This window comes from Megascapheus bottae, chromosome 17 (assembly GCF_031878675.1).
Source record: "Megascapheus bottae isolate mThoBot1 chromosome 17, mThoBot2.hap1, whole genome shotgun sequence".
Lineage (NCBI taxonomy): Eukaryota > Metazoa > Chordata > Mammalia > Rodentia > Geomyidae > Megascapheus > Megascapheus bottae.
Genome location: NC_143525.1, coordinates 10,929,375 through 10,949,149, shown reverse-complemented (window position 1 = coordinate 10,949,149; position 19,775 = coordinate 10,929,375). Strand labels below are relative to the sequence as shown.

General features: G+C 45.3%; 1 protein-coding gene across 2 annotated transcripts; it reads right to left on the bottom strand.

The window, feature by feature from the left end:
- Positions 1-13,386: 13,386 nt before the first annotated feature.
- Positions 13,387-18,415, bottom strand: Rpl26 (ribosomal protein L26). Of its 2 annotated transcripts, none has more exons than XM_090349590.1 (4): positions 18,319-18,415; positions 17,163-17,335; positions 15,055-15,195; positions 13,387-13,557 (listed from the first exon to the last, which is right to left on the bottom strand). In XM_090349590.1, exons 2-4 carry the CDS (start codon positions 17,328-17,330, stop codon positions 13,429-13,431), a joined length of 438 nt encoding a protein of 145 aa, XP_090205716.1. In that variant the 5' UTR covers positions 17,331-17,335; positions 18,319-18,415; the 3' UTR covers positions 13,387-13,428. The 2 variants fall into 2 exon arrangements, with proteins under 2 accessions (XP_090205716.1, XP_090205718.1); XM_090349592.1 differs by having other exon boundaries at positions 18,294-18,346.
- Between the last annotated feature and the right edge of the window lie 1,360 nt (positions 18,416-19,775).

Genomic DNA, 19,775 nt, shown 5'->3' with positions numbered 1-19,775 from the left:
AGGGGTCTTATCCTTTTTTTCCTCCAGGCTGTTGTTCTACCACTTGAGCCATATCTCTACTTTAAGCTTTGTACTGGTAAGTTGGAGCTAAGAGTCTCACAGACTTTCCTGCCTGGATTGACTTTGGACCTCAATCCTCAGATTTCATCTTCTTGGGTAGTTGTCTTGTGTCTGGCTCATAATTCTTTTGTCTGTGCTGGTCTGTCAGGGCTTGGACACTGTTCCTGAGATTGTATGCTCAAAGCTAGTGCTCTACCACTTGAGCCACAGCCAGCTTCACTTCCAACTTCTTTGGTGGTTAAATGGAGGTAAGTGTCTCATGGATGGGGTTGGAGGAGTGGCTCAGGTGGTAGAGCACCAGGCAATGAGTGAAAGTGTCAGTGTCAGGTACTGAGTTTAAGTCCTGGTCTTGTACCAAAAGAGAGAGGGGGGGGGGAAGGAAGGGAAAGAAAAAAGAAAAGTCTCACAGACTTTCCTGTCCCAGCTGGCTTTGAACCACAATTGCCAGATCTCAGCCCCTTGAGTAGTTAGGATTACAAGCATGAGCCACAAGCACAGGGCTGGCTCATAATTCTCATACAGGTAATTTTAGGCCAATGACTCTGCTAGAGTCAGTAATGTCATTTATTTTTCCTATGGCAATCACTAATAGTGTTCACAAATGATTTTCCAGCTTTGTGCCTTGTGGGAGTGTACTAAGATTGCAACTTTTGGATTCCTGTGCTTTGTGGGGCCCAAGACTACTCGTTGGTCAATGAATGATGACATTTTTCTGTTCTGACCAAAGCATTTTACTGTGAGTGCGAGCTCCTCCTCCCCAGAGACAGACAAAATTCAAGCTGATTGTGGACTGTTGTTTGCTGTGAGTGTTAGAAGAGAATGAGGAGGTGTGGAGCGGGGCTTTTGCCTGATCATGATGGATGTCTAGTGCTGTAGACAGGATCAAGCCCAGAAAAACTGCATATGGTATTTAGATGGAGCTTTAAGGAAATAGTCATGGTTAATGAGATAATAATGGTACAGATGTGATCTGATATGTGTCCCTGTAGAAGGGAACCGTAGAGTGCATTTCTCTGTTTCTCTCTGAACTTGAACCAAGGAAAGGCTATGTGAGGACATAGTTACATGGCAACTGTTTTCAAGCCAGGAAGTGTTGTCTCCAGAAACTTAACTGGCCAGAACCCTGACCTTGAATATCTTGCCTCCTCACATGGGAGAAAATTAATTCTGGTATTCAAAGCAAGTTGGTCAAGAAAGTTGTGTTATTGCAGCCTGAGCAGACTAAGACATGTAGTCAGTCTCTCTCTCTCTCTCTCCCTCAGCTCCACTTCTGGCTTTTTTTCTATGTACATGGTAGTGAGGAATCAAATCTGGGACTTTGTTCATGCTAGGCAAGCACTCTACCACTAGGCCAAACTCCTGGCCCATGTTTATTAATTTTGGAGCTAGAACCTCACTCTTAGTTTAGGCTGACCCTAAGCTCACGACTCTCCTGTTTTGGATTATAGGCACGTACCACCATGGTAGAGAGAAGCAGTGTTAGTTATTACAGTCACGAGTATGAATTTAGCTTGGCTATTACAAACTACTAAGATTTTAGGGTTAGGTCTGAGAATGTGCCCTAGTGGTAGAGTGCTTGCCTAGCATTTGTGAAGCCCTGGGTTCAATTCCCCCACACCACATACACAAAAAAAGCTGGAAATGGTGCTGTGGCTCAAGTGGTAGAGCACTAGCCTTGAGAAAGCCTAAGGCCAGCGCTCAAGCCCTGAGTTCAAGCTCTAGGACTGGCAAAAAAAAAAAAAAAAAGATTTTATGGTTATTTCTTTTGTTAGCACAAGAAAGAATATCCTGATTAATCTAACACCATTGGCTAAAGGGAAGAGAGAAATGTCAAACTAAAGCAGTTTTGCTTTACAAAGACAACTCCAACTCTTGGCAGAAAAGTTCACTAGACTCTATCTCTAAAATAATAGCAAAAAGCATGGATGGAGGCATGGTTCGGGGGGGGGCCGAGCACCTGGCTAGCAAATTTAAAAAATTTTTAAAATAATATGATCACATCCTCCCCCTTCCCCAATCTGTTGCTTTTTCTTTTTGCCGTCCTCTCCCCTCTTCATTCAAGGAGAAAAACAGAGGGGTGCTGCTGTTGTTCAAAAGGCAGCTCTGAGTGCTGGGTACAACAGGGAGAAGAAGCAAGTGCCAGGCCTCAGACATACTCACCAAAGCAAGGAGAGACACATCTGTGCAAACCTAGAGGAAAGGCTCTGCATCCGCCAAGCACTCGCCCTGCGGACTGAGGGGGAAGTGCGTAAAAGTGAAAAGAAATCTTGGGCCAAAGGTCCTAGCCTGGAGAAACTGTTCTCAGCAAGGAGCTGGTCAGCAGAAAGAATGAGCCACTGAAATGGAATAGAACAACATGATTTTCTAAAAGAGTTTTGCTCAGGGAAGGCCAAAGCAAAACAACAGGATCAAATATTTAATGGAAAGGGGAAAACAATTTTATCCACCCCCCAACCAAATCTCCCCAAGATCACAGATCAATTATAATTAAGAAAAGCAGCCAGGTACCAGTGGCTCAAGTGATAAGAGTGCTAGGCTTGAGTAAAAAAATCTCAGGGACATCATCCAGGCCCTGAGTTCAAGTCCAAGGACTGGTACACACATATAGGCACACACACAGACACACAGACAACGCACACAAAAGAGGCTGGGAATGTGGCTTAGTGGTAGAGTGCTTGCCTAGCATGCATGAATCCCAGGGCTGGATTCCTCAGTACCACATAAACAGAAAAAGCGAGAAATGGTAAAGCGCTAGCCTTGAGCATAGAGAGGCTCAGGGACAGAGCCCAAGCCCTGAGTTCAAAGCCCAGGATTGTTAACAAAAAAGAAAAAGAAGGGGATGAAGGAAAGGAAAGATAAGCATGCCTTCAATGCCAGAATTTGAGACTTTTAAAGTAGGAAAATCCCAATTCCAAGCCAGCCTGGATTATATTGTGAGACTTGGTTCAAACAAACAAAATCTCCACTAAACCAAACCAAAGTGACAAAGCAAAAATGAATGAATAAATTAATTAAATGAAAAGCAAAAAAAGGAAAAGAGAAGCAGGTATAAACTAAATATGACCTCAAAGGCAAAGTTTTTCTTCCTAAAACTCAGAGCCAGTTTTCTCAGGAAGTTCAAATTTCCTGACTACTTTGTTTGCTTGGAAAACAGTGGAGTCAAACATCTGGGGTAATTAATTCCAGGGTAAAAATGTCAGAACCTGGATAAACAAAGATTAGCACCAAGATAATAAAAATGAAAATGAATAAGGAAGTTGAGTGCTGGCGGCTTACGCCTACAATTCTAGCTACTTGCTTAGAGTCTGAAATCTAAAGACCAAGGTCCGAAGCCAGCACAGGCAGAAACTTCTAAGAGAATCTTATCTTCTGTTAACCAGCCAATAGTAGAACTGGAGGCATGGCTCAAATAGTAGAGCATCAGTCCAAGCAATCAAGCCAAGCCAATGCAAGGGCCTGAGATCAATTCCAAGTAATTGCAGAAAAACAAACAAAACCACAGGGAAGCCTAGACACTGGTGGCTCATGCCTGTAGTCTTAGCTACTGTGGAGGCTGAAATCTGAGGATTGAGGTTTGAAGCCAGATGACTCTTATCCCCACTTGACCACCATTAAATCTGAAGTGCAGCTGTGGTTCAACGTGGGAGAACACTAACTTTGGGCAAAAGAGCTCAATGACAGCATGTACGCTGTCAAGCCATCAAGATAGGCATAAAAAGATATAAATAAAGCTGGGCGTGGTGGCTCACACCTGCAATCTTAGCTAGTCAGGAGGCTGAGATCTGAGGATCGTGGTTCTCAGCCAGCCCCAGCACTAAAGACCATGAAACTCTCATCTCCAATTAATCACTAGAAAAGGGGAAGCAGAGCTGTGGCTCAAGGGGTAGGGCAGTAGCCTTGAACTGAGGAGCTCAGGGACAATGCCCAGGCCCCGGGATAGGGCAGTAGCCTTGCGCTGAAGAGCTCAGGGACAGCAACTAGGCCCAGAGTTCAAGCCTCATCACACACACACACACACAGGAACCAAGAAACCACGTTCAATTAAACTCAAAGAAATAAATTTTTGAACAGAAGTTAGAAAACTCCAGGGACAAATTTGTTCTGCTGTCATTTAACTTTCTGAACAAGAAGACTGGAAAATTCCTGCTCTTTAAGTTATTTTCTTTTTCTTTTTCTTTTTTTTTTTTGCCAGTCCTGGGCTTGAGCTCAGGGCCTGAGCACTGTCCTTGGACTTTCTCAAGGCTAGAGCTCTACCACTTGAGTCTCAGCACCACTTCCGGCTTTTTTCTATGTATGTGGTACCGAGGAATCGAACCCAGGTCTTCGTGCATGCTAGGCCAGCACTTTAACCACTAGGCCAGACTCCCGGCCTATTTTATTTTTCTTTTGTGATGCTGAGAATGGAACCCAGAGTCTTGTGCATACTAAGCAAGCACTCTACTACTCAGCTAAACCTCCAGCCTCCTCTTTAATATTTACAAATAATACAGACTTCAAATAAATTTCTACTAAACTAATGAAAATATCTATAAGAGAGAGAGCGCTGTGTGCAAGTGAGTGCATGCATGTGTAAGCCTGGGGCTTGGACTCAAGGCCTGGCCACTGTCCCTGAAGTTCTTTTGCTGAGGGTTTAGTGCTCTTCCTCTTGAGAACTCCATTTCCATAATTTTTGGTAGTTAATTGGAGATAAGAGTCTCTCAGACTTTCCTGCCTAAGTTGGCTTCGAACTTTGATCCTCTGATTTCAGCCTCCCATGTAGCTAGGATTACAGGTACAAGCCACTGGCACCCAGCTCTATAAGTCACATTAAAGACAGACTATTCAGGGCCATGAGTGTGGAAAGTGCTTGCCTTGCATGCACGAAGCCCTGGGTTTAATTCTTCAGTACCACATACACAGAAAAAGCTGCAAGTGGTGCTGTGGCTCAAAGGTCGAGCGCTAGCCTTGAGAAAGCCCAAGGACAGTGCCCAAACCCTGAGTTCAAGCCCAGGACTGACAAAAAAAACAAGAAAAAACACGGGGCCGGGAGTTTGGCCTAGTGGTAGAGTGCCTGCCTAGCATGCATGAAGACCCGGGTTCGATTTCTCGGTACCACATACACAGGAAAAAGCCAGAAGTGGTGCTGAGGCTCAAGTGATAGAGCTCTAGCCTTGAGAAATCCCAAGGACAGAGCTCAGTCCCTGAGCTCAAGCCCAGGACTGGCAAAAAAAACAAAAAAACAAAAAAACCCCAAGAAAAAACAAAAAAAACAAAAACCAATTATTCCCTTTTATATGTTACAAACCAAGAACTGAAAATAAAAGTGGGCAAGGGGTCACAGGAATAGAGAGAAGACAGATGAACAAGTGTAGTTATAGCGTTCAGTATACACTATGAAAAACATTAACTATGCAAACTGTGTTCAGGGACAGGAAGGGAAAATGGGAGAAAGTGAGGGAAGGGTAACTGTCCAAGAGGGAATGGACTCATTACCTGACATATAGAATTCTAACCCCTTTGTACAACTCCTTAATAATAACAATTAAAAAAAAAAAGGAGGGGCTGGGAGTTTGGCCTAGTGGTTAAAGTGCTTGCCTAGCATGCATGAAGACCCGGGTTCGATTCCTCGGTACCACATACATAGAAAAAAGCCGGAAGTGGTGCTGAGACTCAAGTGGTAGAGCTCTAGCCTTGAGAAAGTCCAAGGACAGTGCTCAGGCCCTGAGCTCAAGCCCAGGACTGGCAAAAAAAAAAAAAAAAAAAAAAAAAAAGGAGGCTGGGAAAGTGGCTTAGTGGTAGAGTGCTTAACATTCATGAAGCCTGGGTTCAATTCCTCAGTGCCATATAAACAGGAAAAGTTGGAAGTGGCCCTGTGGCTCAAGCGGTAGAGTGCTTGCATTGAGCAAAAGCAGCTCAGGGACAGCATCCAGGAAAGGTTAATAATGGGCAGAGATAACTGACTCACTCAGGATGGAATCAACCCTGAAGTGTTCACAACGCTCCTGACAACTCGGAAGCAAGCAAGAGTATAAGTCTCAGTTTCTCAGTGCCTCCTAGAGATCTTTCCTGCTAACTACTCAACACATGCTAAGTACTTACTCTACCACTAAAGAATACTCACAGCCCATTCTCATTTAAGAGAGACAGGTTTAGGAAGAGTCAAAGTCATGCAAGGGAACAAAGATAGGTGGCTCACAGCTGTAATCCTAGCTATTTTGGAGGCTAAAGAATTGAGGATCACAGATTTAAGCCAGCCTGGGCAGGCAGAATTGAGATTCTCGACTGCAAGTAAGCAACAAAAAGGCAAAGGTGTGGCTCAAGAGACAGTATCAGTCTTGAGTGAAAAGAGTGAACGGCTCTGAGTAGAAGCCCCCCATACTGACACCCTCCCTCACCCCCCCCCCCAAAAAAAAGAAAAAGGAAAAAAGAACATCAACAAGAAAAAAAGTCCTAGAGTCACTGTCAGGTGTGTCTACCAAGTATAAGCATCAGTGGCTCAGCTTGTACTCATAGATACTCATGAGGCTCTGGTCTCCAATTAACCACCAAAACAGCAAGAGGTGGAGCTGTGGCTCAGGTGGTAATAGTGCTAGCCTTGAGCTAAAAAAACTCAGGGTCAGCATCCAGGTACTGAGTTCAAGTCCCATGACCTACAAAAAACAAACAGCGAAAATCCTAAAACCCAAGTGTAATGAAAAGAAGAGTACACAGCATACCAACCCCACCACCTGAAAGCTGCAAATGTGTTTCAAATCCTGCATCCACTTGGAAGACAGGTGTGTTACCTGTGAGCCATGGGAAATCACTGGAGATTCGTGAGCTGGGAGGTGCTTATAACATTGACCTTGGGCAAAACCACAGGATTTGAATCTTGAGCTACTTATTAACTTTTTGAACATTTGAAAGGAAGTCCTTCAATAACCTTGCCTATTTATACACATTTCACATTAACCATATTTTATATGGCTTACATTAAAAAGTTGGGGCTGGGTGCCGGTGGCTCATAGGTATAATCCTAGCCACTCAGGAGGCTGTGATCTCAGGATCGGGTGGGGAAGGGGGCGGGGTTTGAAGCCAACCCAGGTAGGAAAGTCCATGAAACTCTTATCTCCAATTAACCAGCAAAAATATGAAAGTGGAGCTGTGGCTCAATGCTATCCTTGAACTAAAGAGCTAGGGACAGTGCCCAGGCAGGATCTGAGTTCAAGCCCCATGACTGACAAAAAATTGTTTATGGATCAAACTTCATGTTTCCCAGATATAAGCCAACAGATCCGCACCATTCATTGCATTCATCTCTTCTAGTACTGTGAGCTGTTCCTTTTATTTGTTGTGTTCCTAGAGATTCATGGACTGTCTTTGGCTTTTCCTTAGCAGTGGGCATACTGAGTATTGAGTAGTTCAGTTGGAGCCAACTGGCAAAAGCACACACTGCCTTTTATCATTAGCTGCCAGGAACACTGTGGGTCACACCTTCTGTCTCCCAAGAGGTGTCAACCAGAGTTTTATACTAACATGCTGGAAACTATGATTATTTTTGCAGGTACTTGAACTCAGGACCTGGCATTTAGCCTTTCCTCAAAACAGATGCTCTATCACTTGAGCTACAGCTCCATTTTGGCCTTTCATTTTTTGGTGCTGGTTATAGGGCTTGAACTCAGGGCCTGAGCGCTGTCCCTGAGCTCTTTTGCTCAAGGCTAGTGTTCTACCACTTGAGCACATTTCTGGCTTTTTCTGTATATGTGGTATTGAGGATTTGAGGCCAGGGCTTCTTGCATGCAAGGCAAGCTTACTACTAGGCCACAATCCAAGCTCAATTTTTCTTTTTTTAATTAGCCAAAACACTGTGGGCAAAACATGCTTTCCATCTAGGAGGAGCCTGTGGCACTGCCACTGGCACCCTTAATCCTGCTGTTGTAATATGATTCCACACATGTCCTGACTGTGTCTGGGAATTCACCTCCAACTACTGACTGCCAGCAAACAGAAGCAAAAGAGCAAGAGTGCCTGAAAATCTCCTGGCTCACCTCACCTCTCACCCAAGAGGGGAGGAGGAGGAGGCGCCAGGTTGCTAAGCAACTAGGAGACAGAAGGTCGGCACAAGGGAGGGAGGTAAAGGACCATGTGTTGGAAACAGAATGACAAGTGAAGTGCTAGCCAAGGATGGAGCAACGGTCATCTCCCATCTAAAAATAATGCAGCTTCTCTGCGTACACTCCAGCCCCGTCTCACCAGATTGCAACAAACAGAAGTCTCCTATTCTTTTATATAAAAAACCCCAATTCCTATATTTTATGCCTGTACTGGGGCTTGAACTCTAGGCCTCACCCTCTTTCAGCTTTTCTGCTCAAGGCTGGTGCTTTACTACTTGCGTCACATTACAACTTCTGGCTTTTTTGTGTGAGTTAATTGGACTAAAGAGTCTCTCAGATATGTGTGCCAGGGCTGACTCTGAACCATGATCCTCAAATCTGAGCCTTCTGAGTAGGAAGGATTAAAGGAATGAGCCCCACCAGGGCCCAGCTAAAACTATTAGTATACATTTATAGTACAAGGGGTTTTTATCGTGATAATTCCCTGAATGCTTTGAACAAGTTCACCTCCACTATTATATTCCATTAATCCTCCCCCTAAGTCCTCAACAATGTGTGTGTGTGTGTGTGTGTGTGTGTGTGTGTGTGTGTGTGTGTGTGTACACTAGGGGCTTTGAACTTAGGCCCTAATGTTCTCTTGCTTAGTTTTTTCCACTCAAGGTGAGCACTCTACCATTTGAGTCAAACATTCACTTCCTAGTTGAAAATGAGTCCCCAGGACCTTTTCTTGTTTAGGTTGGTTTTGAACTAAGATCCTTAGATTTCAGCCTTCTGAGTAAATTAGGATTACAGGTGTGAGCCATTCATGCCCAGCAAAGACAAAACTTTTTTCTTTTTGGTGCCAATACTGGGGATTGAAATCAGGACCTCTTGTTCTTACTTGGCTTTTTCCACTCAAGCCTGTTGCCCTAAAACTTCAGCTCCATCTCCACTTCCTAAATCTCCTACTCTTTGGCAGAAGACAAGATCTGCTAGTGGCAGGCAGGTCACACTGAAGAATGTGGCATAGTGGTAGAGTGCTTGCCTGGCATGCATGAAGCTATGAGTTCGATTCCCAGTACCACACAAACAGAAAAAGCTGGAAGTGATGCTGTGGCTCAAGTGGTAGAATGGTAGCCTTGAGCAAAAGTTCAGGGACAGTACCAAGGCCCTGAATTCAAGCCCCAGGACTAAAAAAAAGTAATCGTTTATAGGGAATCCTGTTCTATGCAAGGCCTTGCTTATCATGACAACACTGTGAAGGGCAATGAGAATGTGTTGTAGAAGCTCTAGATACATGGCAATATGCTCATGCAGAAAACACAGGACCGCAGGCCCCTTTTCCTTCCCTGTGTACACATGCAGAATCAGTTACTCTTTCAGTTCACTGTACAGTTCTCATGGCCAGGGGCTGGGATAACAGTGGGATGTGGGGCCTCTTCCCATCCTCCATTAGGCCAGTCATTCTCATTCTGATGTCTGACTCAGACTAGATTTGGTCTGGTCTTTGGCTGAAGCGGTGACTTCAAGCTCCTTTTGTGTTTTGCTCTAGAGACTTGGTTGTTTTCCTGACAACTGGCACTTCCTGGAATGCACTGAGCTGTGCCAGGAATACAGCATGCATTTTTATGACTGAGGGATAGATAAAGAGTGACTTGGACCAAATTCTGACCTACTTTTAAATGTGGCGGGCAGGCTACATAATTCTCTGAATGTGCCAATCTGATGCATGGTTTCAAGGTGCTGAGGAGGTTGGTGTCTATGGCATTTTGGATCAACTTCCATTACTTTTCTTCCATATATATCAATCCCTCCACCTTTTTTGGGGTATCACTGAGGGATTATACTTATGCAAGGTACACCCGTCCCATCAGATCTCCCATGCTTTGTGTGTGTGTGTCCTAGGGCTTGAACTCAAGGGGTGAGCACTATCCTTGGGCTTCTTCTCAAGGCTGACACTCTACCACTTGACCTATAGCTCCACTTTTGGTTTTTGGATAGGCTGGCTTTGAACTTAAATCCTAAGGTCTCAGCCTTCTGAGCAGCTAGGGTTATAGGTATGAGCTCCAAAGCTTCTAGAAGAAATCAACTTTGCAGATACCTTGATTTCAGATTTCTGGCCCCAGTACTAAGAAAATAAATTTGCTTGCTGTTTCTGTAGTGCTGGGGATTAAACCCAAGTTCTGTGTGAGCTAGCAAAATGCTCTACTACTGGGCTACAACCACAGTTTGAAGCCACCAAATGTTTTGCCAGTCCTGGGGGCTGGCAGGGCCTAGGAACTATCCCTGAGATTCTTTTTGCTCAAGGCTAGCACTCTACCACCTGAGCCACTTCTGGCTTATGTTTACATGGTACTGAGGAATCAAACCCAGGGCTTCATGCATACTAGGCAAGCACTCTTACCACTAAACCATATTCCCAGCCCAAAGCCACCAAGAAAGATTGTCTCCAAATAAAGATTACATCCAAATCCAAACCTATAAATTTGCCTTTTAGTCAGGAAATGCCTTTTCAGTGTAATTAAGGTTAAGGATCTTCAGACGACACTGACTTTTTTTTTGGGGGGGGGGGCAGCGAGGTGAGGCTTAAACTGTGACTTTCTTGGCTTTGTTCAAAGCTGGCTGGCCGTCTACCACTCCAACCATGTCCTTAACTTTTGACCTTTTGCTGATGAGCTGAAGAGTCTCATGGACTTTTCTACCCAGGCTATCTGTGTGACCCTTACATCCCAGACTCCTGATGCTAGGCTTACAGGAGTGCCCTGGGCTGATACATCCATCATTCTCCAGTAGAGTTCTGAATCCAAGGTTCCATGGACTCATTGGCACTGATACAGAGTACCAGTGTCCTTGCGAGAGACAGGAAAGGAAACTATGCAGTGGCATGGGGGAGAAGTAAAATAAGAGGCAAGGACTGGATTTCCTGCTTATAAGGCAAAGAACAGCAAGGTGGGTTGGTAGCAAGCACAGAAAGGAGAAATCTGACATCCCAAGTTCACATAACCCTATCATTGTGAAAGAATTATTTATTGCTGTTTCAAGCCACCAGACACTGCTCATTGATTACATCAGCCTTAGGAACAAATAAACTGCATTTTCTTTCTTCCAAGCAACTACTACCACCATGCTTAACTGGATGTGGCAACTTGCCAGAGGCCCTGACTTCAAATAAAAAGGGAAAGGACCTGTGAATGATACTGCTTTCTGTGGCATGATGCCCTGCAGCTAATCTTCTCTGACATTTGCCTCCCGAGTACTTTCACTATTGAGTGAGGTGGCAGGGAACAGTCTGCTTTAGAGAATCCAAATGCAACTGAGGCAATTACTAGCCCTTGAGTTTTTCATCTATGAGGGAGCATACAAGCAAGTATGGATGGCTATGGAGACCACACCTTTCCACGCATCTAGACCACATTGCTCACTACCATTAAGGCTATCTAGGCTGTTTTTTTTTCTTGCTAACCCAGGCCATCCCTATGCTGATTAACTGAAAAGTCTCATAGACTTTTCTGCCCAGGCTATCTGTGTGACCCTTACATCCCAGCCTCTTGATGGCTAAGTTTACAGGAGTGGTCTGGACTGCTTAAGCCTCATTGCCACTTCTGGCCTTTTGTTTATGTGGCAGTTTCATGCACACTCTACCACTAAGCCAGATTCCCAGCCCCCTTGCCTGGCTCTAGACTATGATGCAGAGCCTTGCTTCCCCCTACTTTTTTCTCAACCACTAATCATCTGCTGCTGGCCAAGAGCAGCTGAAGCAAAGAGCCAATCTGGATTGCAGCAATGAGCCAGAAGAGACCACATCATTGTTTTTGGTGGGTGGTCAGGAATTCACTACAGCTCTAACTAGACACACCTGCTTCCCTCCCAGAAGCCCGGCTGCTTTCCCAGACAACTCTGGTCTTTTTGTCTCCAGCTGGGGCAGCTGTGTAATTAGTGGTATCGTGGAAGTGGGGTGATGTGCATGGCTAGCACATTACTTCCCACACTGCGGAATGCCTCTTGAAATACTACTACTGACACACGACAAGTAATTCTCCAAAGTTTTGGTCTAATTGTACTCACCCAACCCAGCAGAGAAAAACAAGATTGCAAAATGAGGTGGAGAATGCAGCTTAGTGGTAGAACGCTTGCCCAACGGGCGTGAAGCTCTGGGATCCATTCTTCAGTACTACATACACAGGAAAAGTCAGAAGTGGCACTGCGGCTCAAGTGGTACAGTGCTAGCCTTGAGAAAAAAAATCCAGGGACAGTACCCAGGCTCTGAGTTCAAGTCCCAGGATGGGAAAAAAAAGCAGAGGGGGGAGGAAAGATGGTAAAAGCAGCCCGCCCAGGTAGCTCTGACCTTATTATAAGTGAATAGTTTGAAGAGTGTCTAGATGCTACAGGGAAATCATAGCAGCTTCTCACTTATTCTAACACCGACAATGTAGTCTTACTACACAATGAATTTTTCAAATATGCTGTACATCTATCCAATAATTTATGAGGAAGGCAGCAGAATTCTTTTTTTTTTTTTTTGCCAGTCCTGAGCTTGAGCACTGTCCTTGGACTTTCTCAAGGCTAGCACTCTACCACTTGAGCCTTAGCACCACTTCCGACTTTTTGCTATGTATGTAGGGTACTGAGGAATCGAACCCGGGTCTTCGTGCATGCTAGGCAAGCACTCTACCACTAGGCCAAACTCCCAGCCCGGCAGCAGAATTCTTCCTGCACTGTTGGTGGCAATATAAGCTAGTGCAACTTGAGATATGAGGATCATGGCTTGAAGTTAGCATAGGCAAATAAGTGGAGTTGTGGCCCTAGTAGTGATAAAACACTGGGGTTGTCGAAGGGGAAAAAAAAAACAAAACAAAAAAACAAGGGAGAGCTCCTAGATACAGAGTTCAAACCCCAGTATCCACACAAAACTAAAACCCAGAATTACTACTGGATTCTGCTATACCTCTTGAGCAGACTTAAAGGAATGTTAAGTCAGCACTCAACTAAGCTTCCTGCACACTTGTGTGAATTATTCTTATTAAAACCTTTGCAAGAAGGAGAGTGGAGTGATGAGGACAGAAAGGTAAGAAGGCAACTATGACCAAAGGTTGTGGTATGTATAAAACAAGTAATGCTCAAGTGTGGAAGATCACTGGCCTTTCAACAGTTCCCATCATTAGAATCAAAGTACTAGAGGTTAAGGGTGCACTGCTTCCAAATATATGCCAACTTCCCTTTCCAGAGCCAACGACAGGTAAATGCCAACATTCCAAACACCAAATGTACAGCAATCTTCACTTAAGTTTTTTTTTAATGAAAGGTATATAAGGTTACTTCATTCCTGCATCTTCTCAATTGTTTCTTCCTTGTATTTGCCCTTTTCCTTTCCTACTTGGCGGGATTTGGCTTTCCGTTCCAGGATCTTTTTGCGGTCTTTGTCCAGTTTCAGCCTGGTAATAACCACCTGCAGAGGAAAAAAAAAAACAAAAACAACCACCAACTGTAAGCAATCATTAACACAAAGGCACAGCGTCTAATCTCACTTTCCAAACCCAAGGTAGATGCCTAAACATGAAATAACTTTTACTGGTTCTAGCATTGATCTTTTTAGTAACCACCCCAACTTAAACATTTAACAATGCTCAACCAAAAGGGTAGAAAATCTATTCACAGCAGCAATTCTGTTTTCCTGCTAACCATCTACCCCACTTTTCTCATTCCAGGTAAGATAAACAAGTGACATACAAGCAGTATTTCTAAAATAACTTCAAAAATTATACAGTTGAAGCAAGGTATCATTAATCCTAGCTACTCAGGAAACCGAAAGCAGAAAAGTCTCCAATCAACAATCAAATAGCCAGACAAACCCGAGATTAGTGAACAAAAAGCTTGCAAGGGGGGTATGGTTCAGATGGTAGGGCCAAGCCATGAATGAAAAAGGTCCCCAAAGTTTAGGCCTCAGTATCCATACAATTGAACAAAAACATCAAGGGGCCAAACTCCAAATCTCCAGTAGGTCTGGGAATATAAAACTGGGAAATTCTATGAAATTTCCACCTAGTGGACATGCATGGCTGTAGGAACACAAAAGTGGCCAAGAACATGCAGAGTGGGAAAAGGGGCCACCAGCAAGGGTCTAGTGAGGGGTCTAGTGAGGTAAGACCCTATACAAGTCAGGGCCCTGAACATCATCAAACAATATGTATCAACTCTCGTATTTTGAAGAACATCCTGTGGTGGTGGAAGACACAAGATCTCAAAGGCAAAACCAGAAATTTGAGCATACTATGTATGAGACCCTGTGTAAATACCAAACAGAAACACAATAGAATATTGAAGTTAGAATTTAGTGTAATTGGTTTGACTAGGTTTGAACCTCTAGCTACTGTGGTTGTAGATTGCATGGTCTAAGTAGAAAGATGGAGAGATCTTCAATTAACCAGCAAAAGACTGGAAATGGAGGTGAGGCTCAAGTAGTTGAGCACTAGCTTTGAACACAAGCAGCTGCTGGACACAGCCCCAGAACCACACACAAAAAAGTTAGGACCCTAGACAAGATAAAAAAGTGAAAGAAATAAGAATTGAAGTCCTGGGCACTAGTTTTCCCCTCCAAAAAAGGAGGGTGGAAAGGAATGTCTTTACTCTTAAGAGACACATCTGTTTACTGAATTTTGCTAAATACACACCAAACAGGGTTAAAGGCTCAAATCATCTAATAATATATTCATTCACTCCTGATTCCAAACATCTGTCAATCTTTTAATTTTTCATTTATCAGTTTACTAAGCTTCTGAAAATATACATTAAACATAGTGTTGAAGGCAGTTTGATGTTGGAAAGCATTTCATTTGTCAGTTTTCATCACAAATGAAGTATATTAACAAAGCTACCAAAATATGGTGATGCTTTGAACAATCCCATGTGCCAAAACGTCCCCTCAGATAATCTCACCAACACATACCTTGCTGGGGTGAATGCCCACGTGGACAGTGGTGCCATTGGCCTTTTCCCGCTGTACCCGTTCGATGTAGATGACATACTTCTTCCTGTAAACCTGCACTACTTTGCCGATCTGCTGACCTTTATAGTGCCCTCGTACAACCTAAATGCAAATTCAACAGCACGTGACTCAAAGGAATGTGATCAGTAAGAAAAAACAGAATCAGTTATACACAAGCACCAAGTGCAAGATTTGATAAATTCTTTTGGTGCCAGGGCTCAAACCCAGCCTTGGGTATCCTAGGAGCTTACATTTTGGGGGGAGGGGGGGGAAAACCTTACATTTTTTTTTTGCCAGTCCTGGGCCTGAGCACTGTCCTTGGACTTTCTCAAGACTAGAGCTCTACCACTTGAGCCTCAGCACCACTTCCGGTTTTTTTTCTATGTATGTGGTTCCGAGGAATTGAACACGGGTCTTCATGCATGCTAGGCAAGCACTTTAACCACTAGGCCAAACTCCAGGCCCGAAACCTTACATTTTTAAAGATGTAATTCTAGCAGGTGCAGTAGCTCACACCTGTAATCCTAGCTACTCAGGAGACTGAGATCTGAGGGTCAAGGTTAAAAGACAGCTCGGGCACAAAAGGACCTGAGACTCTGATCTCCAATTAACCTCTAGAAAACAGGAAGTGGGGCTTGGCTCAAGGGAGGGTGGCAGTCTTGAGTTGAAGAGCTCAGGGACAGCATCTAGGCTGAGCAAGCCCCAAGATCCACAAAAAAAGGGAAAAAGATGTAATTCTGCAGGGTATCGGTGGCACATGCCTGCAATCAATCCTAGCTACTCAGAATCTGTGGATCACAGTTTGAAACCAGCCTGGGCAGAAAAAGCTACAAGTGGAGCTGTGGCTGAAGTGGTTTAGAACCAGTCTTGAGCAAACACAGCTCAGGTTCCAGCTCCAGGACCAGAAAAAAACAAAAACAAAACATATAAACTTTGCCATCTACTTAACAGACAATGCACCCTAAAAGAACCTACTCTAGTTTTCTGAGTTGTAAGGAATGTGTTATTCTATTCCAACACTAGCTGGTCCCCAAGTGCTAAATTCACAGCCTATAACAAAAGACCCAGTGCCAAATGGAAGGCACTAAATACTTCTAAATAGAATCAGTTCTCATCAACTAGCTTATTTACAAAAAAGATTGCGCCCAAGATCTACTGTCAATTTTAGGACAGTGTCCTCAATCCATATTGCTTTGTTGGGAAGTGATTTCATTTTAATTGCTGTTAACTTCACAATACAGATATCAAATAAGTTCTTTTAGAGATGCCTTTAATTCTGCAATACTCATGAAAAATTCCACCAAAATTGATTTTGTCAATTATTTATCAGTGAGCTCCCACCACCTGAACAATGATCTTCTCTAGACTTTAAATACCTCAATATACTGACCAAAGAATCCTGAATAATGCTGGCTGTCAGGCTTTCTTTTTAAAATTATCCTGGTTGGGCTGGGAATTTGGCCTAATGGTAGGAAGACTGGGTTTCTATTCCTCCTCAGTACCACATACATACAAAAGCCAGAAGTGGTGCTGTGGCTCAAGTGGTAGAGCTTTGAGGAAAACTCAAGGACAGTGCTCAGGCCCTGAGTTCAGTCCCAGGATTGGCAAAAAAAAAAAAAAAAAATCCTGATTGCACTTGATTCTTCAAAAAAATTGAATATCAGTTGGATGCCAATGGCTGTCATTCTACTCAGGAGGCTGCAATCTGAGGATTATGGTTTAAAAATCAGTCCAGGCAGCAAAGTCCAGGACAACTTCTATCTCCAATTAACAAGCAAAAAGCTGGAAATGAGAATGCTAGCCTAGTGAAAAAGCTAAAGGACTGCATGCATTCAAGCACTGAGTTCAAGTTAAATTTTTGAACAGAAATTATGCCCTCCCACACAAAACCAGCTTTGTACCAAAAAGGGGGGGAGTGGGGAAACCTAGAAAATAGGTAACCCAACTTTCTTATTATGCTGGCCCAATCTATCTTTGCAACCCTGTTCTGGGAGCAAAGTTCTCACAACGCATTCCATCTTTGAAAATAAGTGCATTTGGTCGTGGCTCCAGGGAGCAGAAATACATACCTGCACCTCATCATCCTTTCGGATGGGCATAGACCGGACGTTGTACTTTTGTCTCAGCTCTTTGGAAAGAGGGGAAGACATAATCTTCCTGCGAATGTGGGAGGGTGCATTGAAATGCCTTTTCCTGTTCTTGCTTCGGTCAGAGGTGACAAAGGGATTGAACTTCATTTTGGCTTTAAAACAAAAAGAAAAGAAAAAAAAAAGGCTTTTAAATGACCAAAGTCTCTTCAAGTTAAGATGCCCTGTTCTAGAACTCAACCGCCAAACACCCAGAATGCAATGGCCCATCAAGAGAGGCTTGAAGGCCGGGAACGTGAGTTACTGGTAGAGTGCTTGCCTAGCATAAATGATCCCCTGGGTTTGATTCCTCGGTTCGACATAGAAAAAGCCAGAAGTGGTGCTGTGGCTCAAGTAGGAGAGCTCTAGCCTTGAGAAAGCCCAAGGACAGTGCTCAGGCCCTGAGTTCAAGGCCCAGGACTGGCTAAAAGAAAAAAAAAAAAAGCTTGCAATTTATAAGTTCTCCGTACTTAGAGGGGACGTCCTACTTGTTTCCAGAATGGACACGTTCTCCGTTAGCATAACACGTTTGTCTTTGCCAAAAAGTCTGCTTATACTCCTTAAGGGTTGGATGAGAATAACTGGCTTTGTGAAAATTACCTCCGGATTACGGCAAAAGGGGCGGCGCACGCCCCTGTTCAGACAGCACCGGGCGCCTGCTAGGCCTGACCAGCCCTCACCTCTCGCCCTCTTGGGCGTGAACACACTCCGGCCCTCCTAAATCCATCAAGCCGGCGCCCCGCCTCCACTCCGGAGCCCCCAACTTCAGATTCCCGAAGACCTCGGGGCCAAAGAGCGAGTTAAGAGCTGGCGAGGGGAGGTCCGGTAAGCGCAGCCGTGCCGACAAGATGCTCAGCACCCTGCTCACACTTGGCCCCATCCATCTCCTCGGCCCCCCCCCCCCCCCAATCGTCCGTTCCTCCTCCCCACTCCAGACTGGCGGCCCCTGGGCCAGGAAGCAAGCAGACAGACCACCCTGGTCCCGTTCTCTGGCAGCCATAACGCCAGCGGGACAACGTCAGGACCCCTGGGTACTGAGCCACTATGAGCCAGGGGCGGATGGCAGCGGATTACCCGCGCCTTCCCGCTCGATCCTCACCCGCTCCTGCTTCAGCGATGGCCGAAAAGGGGAAGAGAACTACAGGCCGCTTCCGGTTCTGTAAGTTGACGAGAGATCTCGCGAGACTACTGTCCCTCAGAGCAGGAGGGGCACGGAGTTTAAGAGAGAATGGGACCGGGAGAGGAACTTGAGTCTCCTGCCACCTCCCGGCCCGGAGGGGAACTGCGACGGGCGGGGTCTTCGGGAGCCGAGTCGGATGGTTTGGGATCCGCCTGCGAGGATGGTTGGGGAAGGAGCGAGTGGCTTCAGGGGATCCGATCCCAGACGCTGGGCGATCGGGGAAAAGCCACCAGGTGGCGCCGGGCTGCCCATCAGTGCATCACCCCAGTGACCTAGAGCTCAGCAGCCCAGGGCTCCGTCCCGGCTCCTGCCACCCCCCAGGGGTGGGGGTCTTTCCGGAAGACCAGGCTGGTGATCGCTCCCCACTCCACAGAGGGAGATCTGATCCTGACTCCCGCTGGGCTCCGGGGTAAGGGCCAGGTGGCGTAGGGAAAGCTGTCCTGTGGGGAGGCTCGCCCACCCGCGTCCAGCTCAACCCAGGGACCGGCAGCAGCTGGAGGAGGGCATGCACGCCCCTGCACATGGAATCCGCCCCTGCAAGGGTCACATCTCACAATTAAACTATGTGACCCGGGGACTTGCTGAGTGCTTCCCCACCGCCCCCCCTTTCATTTCAGCGAGATTTTCTCTGCTGAACCTCTCTCTCCTAAATGCTTATTACAGAGGATTTTTCACAGGCTAGACACCAGAGGGACTCCATAAATCCCAAGTGAATGCTTGCTTGCAGGAAGTCGTTGTGCAAGATAGATAAGAAAATCCACTCGACCACAGGGAGACTGGAAGTGGAGCTGAAGCTCAGGTGGTAAAATGCTAGCCGTGGGCAGAAAAAGCGCCCCAGGACCTGGGGCCCAGCCAGAGTTTGATCTGAACTCTGAAAGCCATAGAGAAGTCCTGACAGCTCCTACTTTCCTACTTTGCTTTCTTGTCTGGTCTTCACAGTCGTTCTGCTTCGCCTCAAGAACTTCCAACCCCTTTGTCAGCTCTCCCTCATCATCCTTCTGTCTTTCCCCAGAGGCCTACAGTGCTTCCTCCACTCATATGATTCTCCACTAGATCTGTTGTGGGTCTCCTCACCTCCCTCCCCAGCCAAACATGAGTCACCATATTAAACCCTTCAGCCTACTGTGGGGGAAGCATGACCACTCACACCTCGGGGGGATTGTGTGGCTATGAATTGCACCCAATGATGCAAATTGCCAATGGCCTAGTTACAAGAGTGTTTCTCTTAACCTGTGTCTGAGCTCCAACCTGTGTACTTCTCAGGAAACCTGACTTGGCTGCCCCCTCTCTGTCTCTTCTCTACTTTCCCTTTACCTGGTTTAAAAGATCTTTCAGCTGGAAGTGTGGCCTAGTGGTAGAGGGCTCCCCTAGCATGC

Bases quoted from the DNA above. Each gene is read 5' to 3' on its own strand.
- Rpl26 (XM_090349590.1), bottom strand. From the start codon at position 17,330: ATGAAGTTCAATCCCTTTGTCACCTCTGACCGAAGCAAGAACAGGAAA. The intron at 15,196-17,162 runs GTATGTATTTCT...ATTTGCATTTAG, and splicing joins GAAAGGATGATGAGGTGCAG to GTTGTACGAGGGCACTATAA. The intron at 13,558-15,054 runs GTATGTGTTGGT...TTTCCTCTGCAG, and splicing joins TGGGCATTCACCCCAGCAAG to GTGGTTATTACCAGGCTGAA.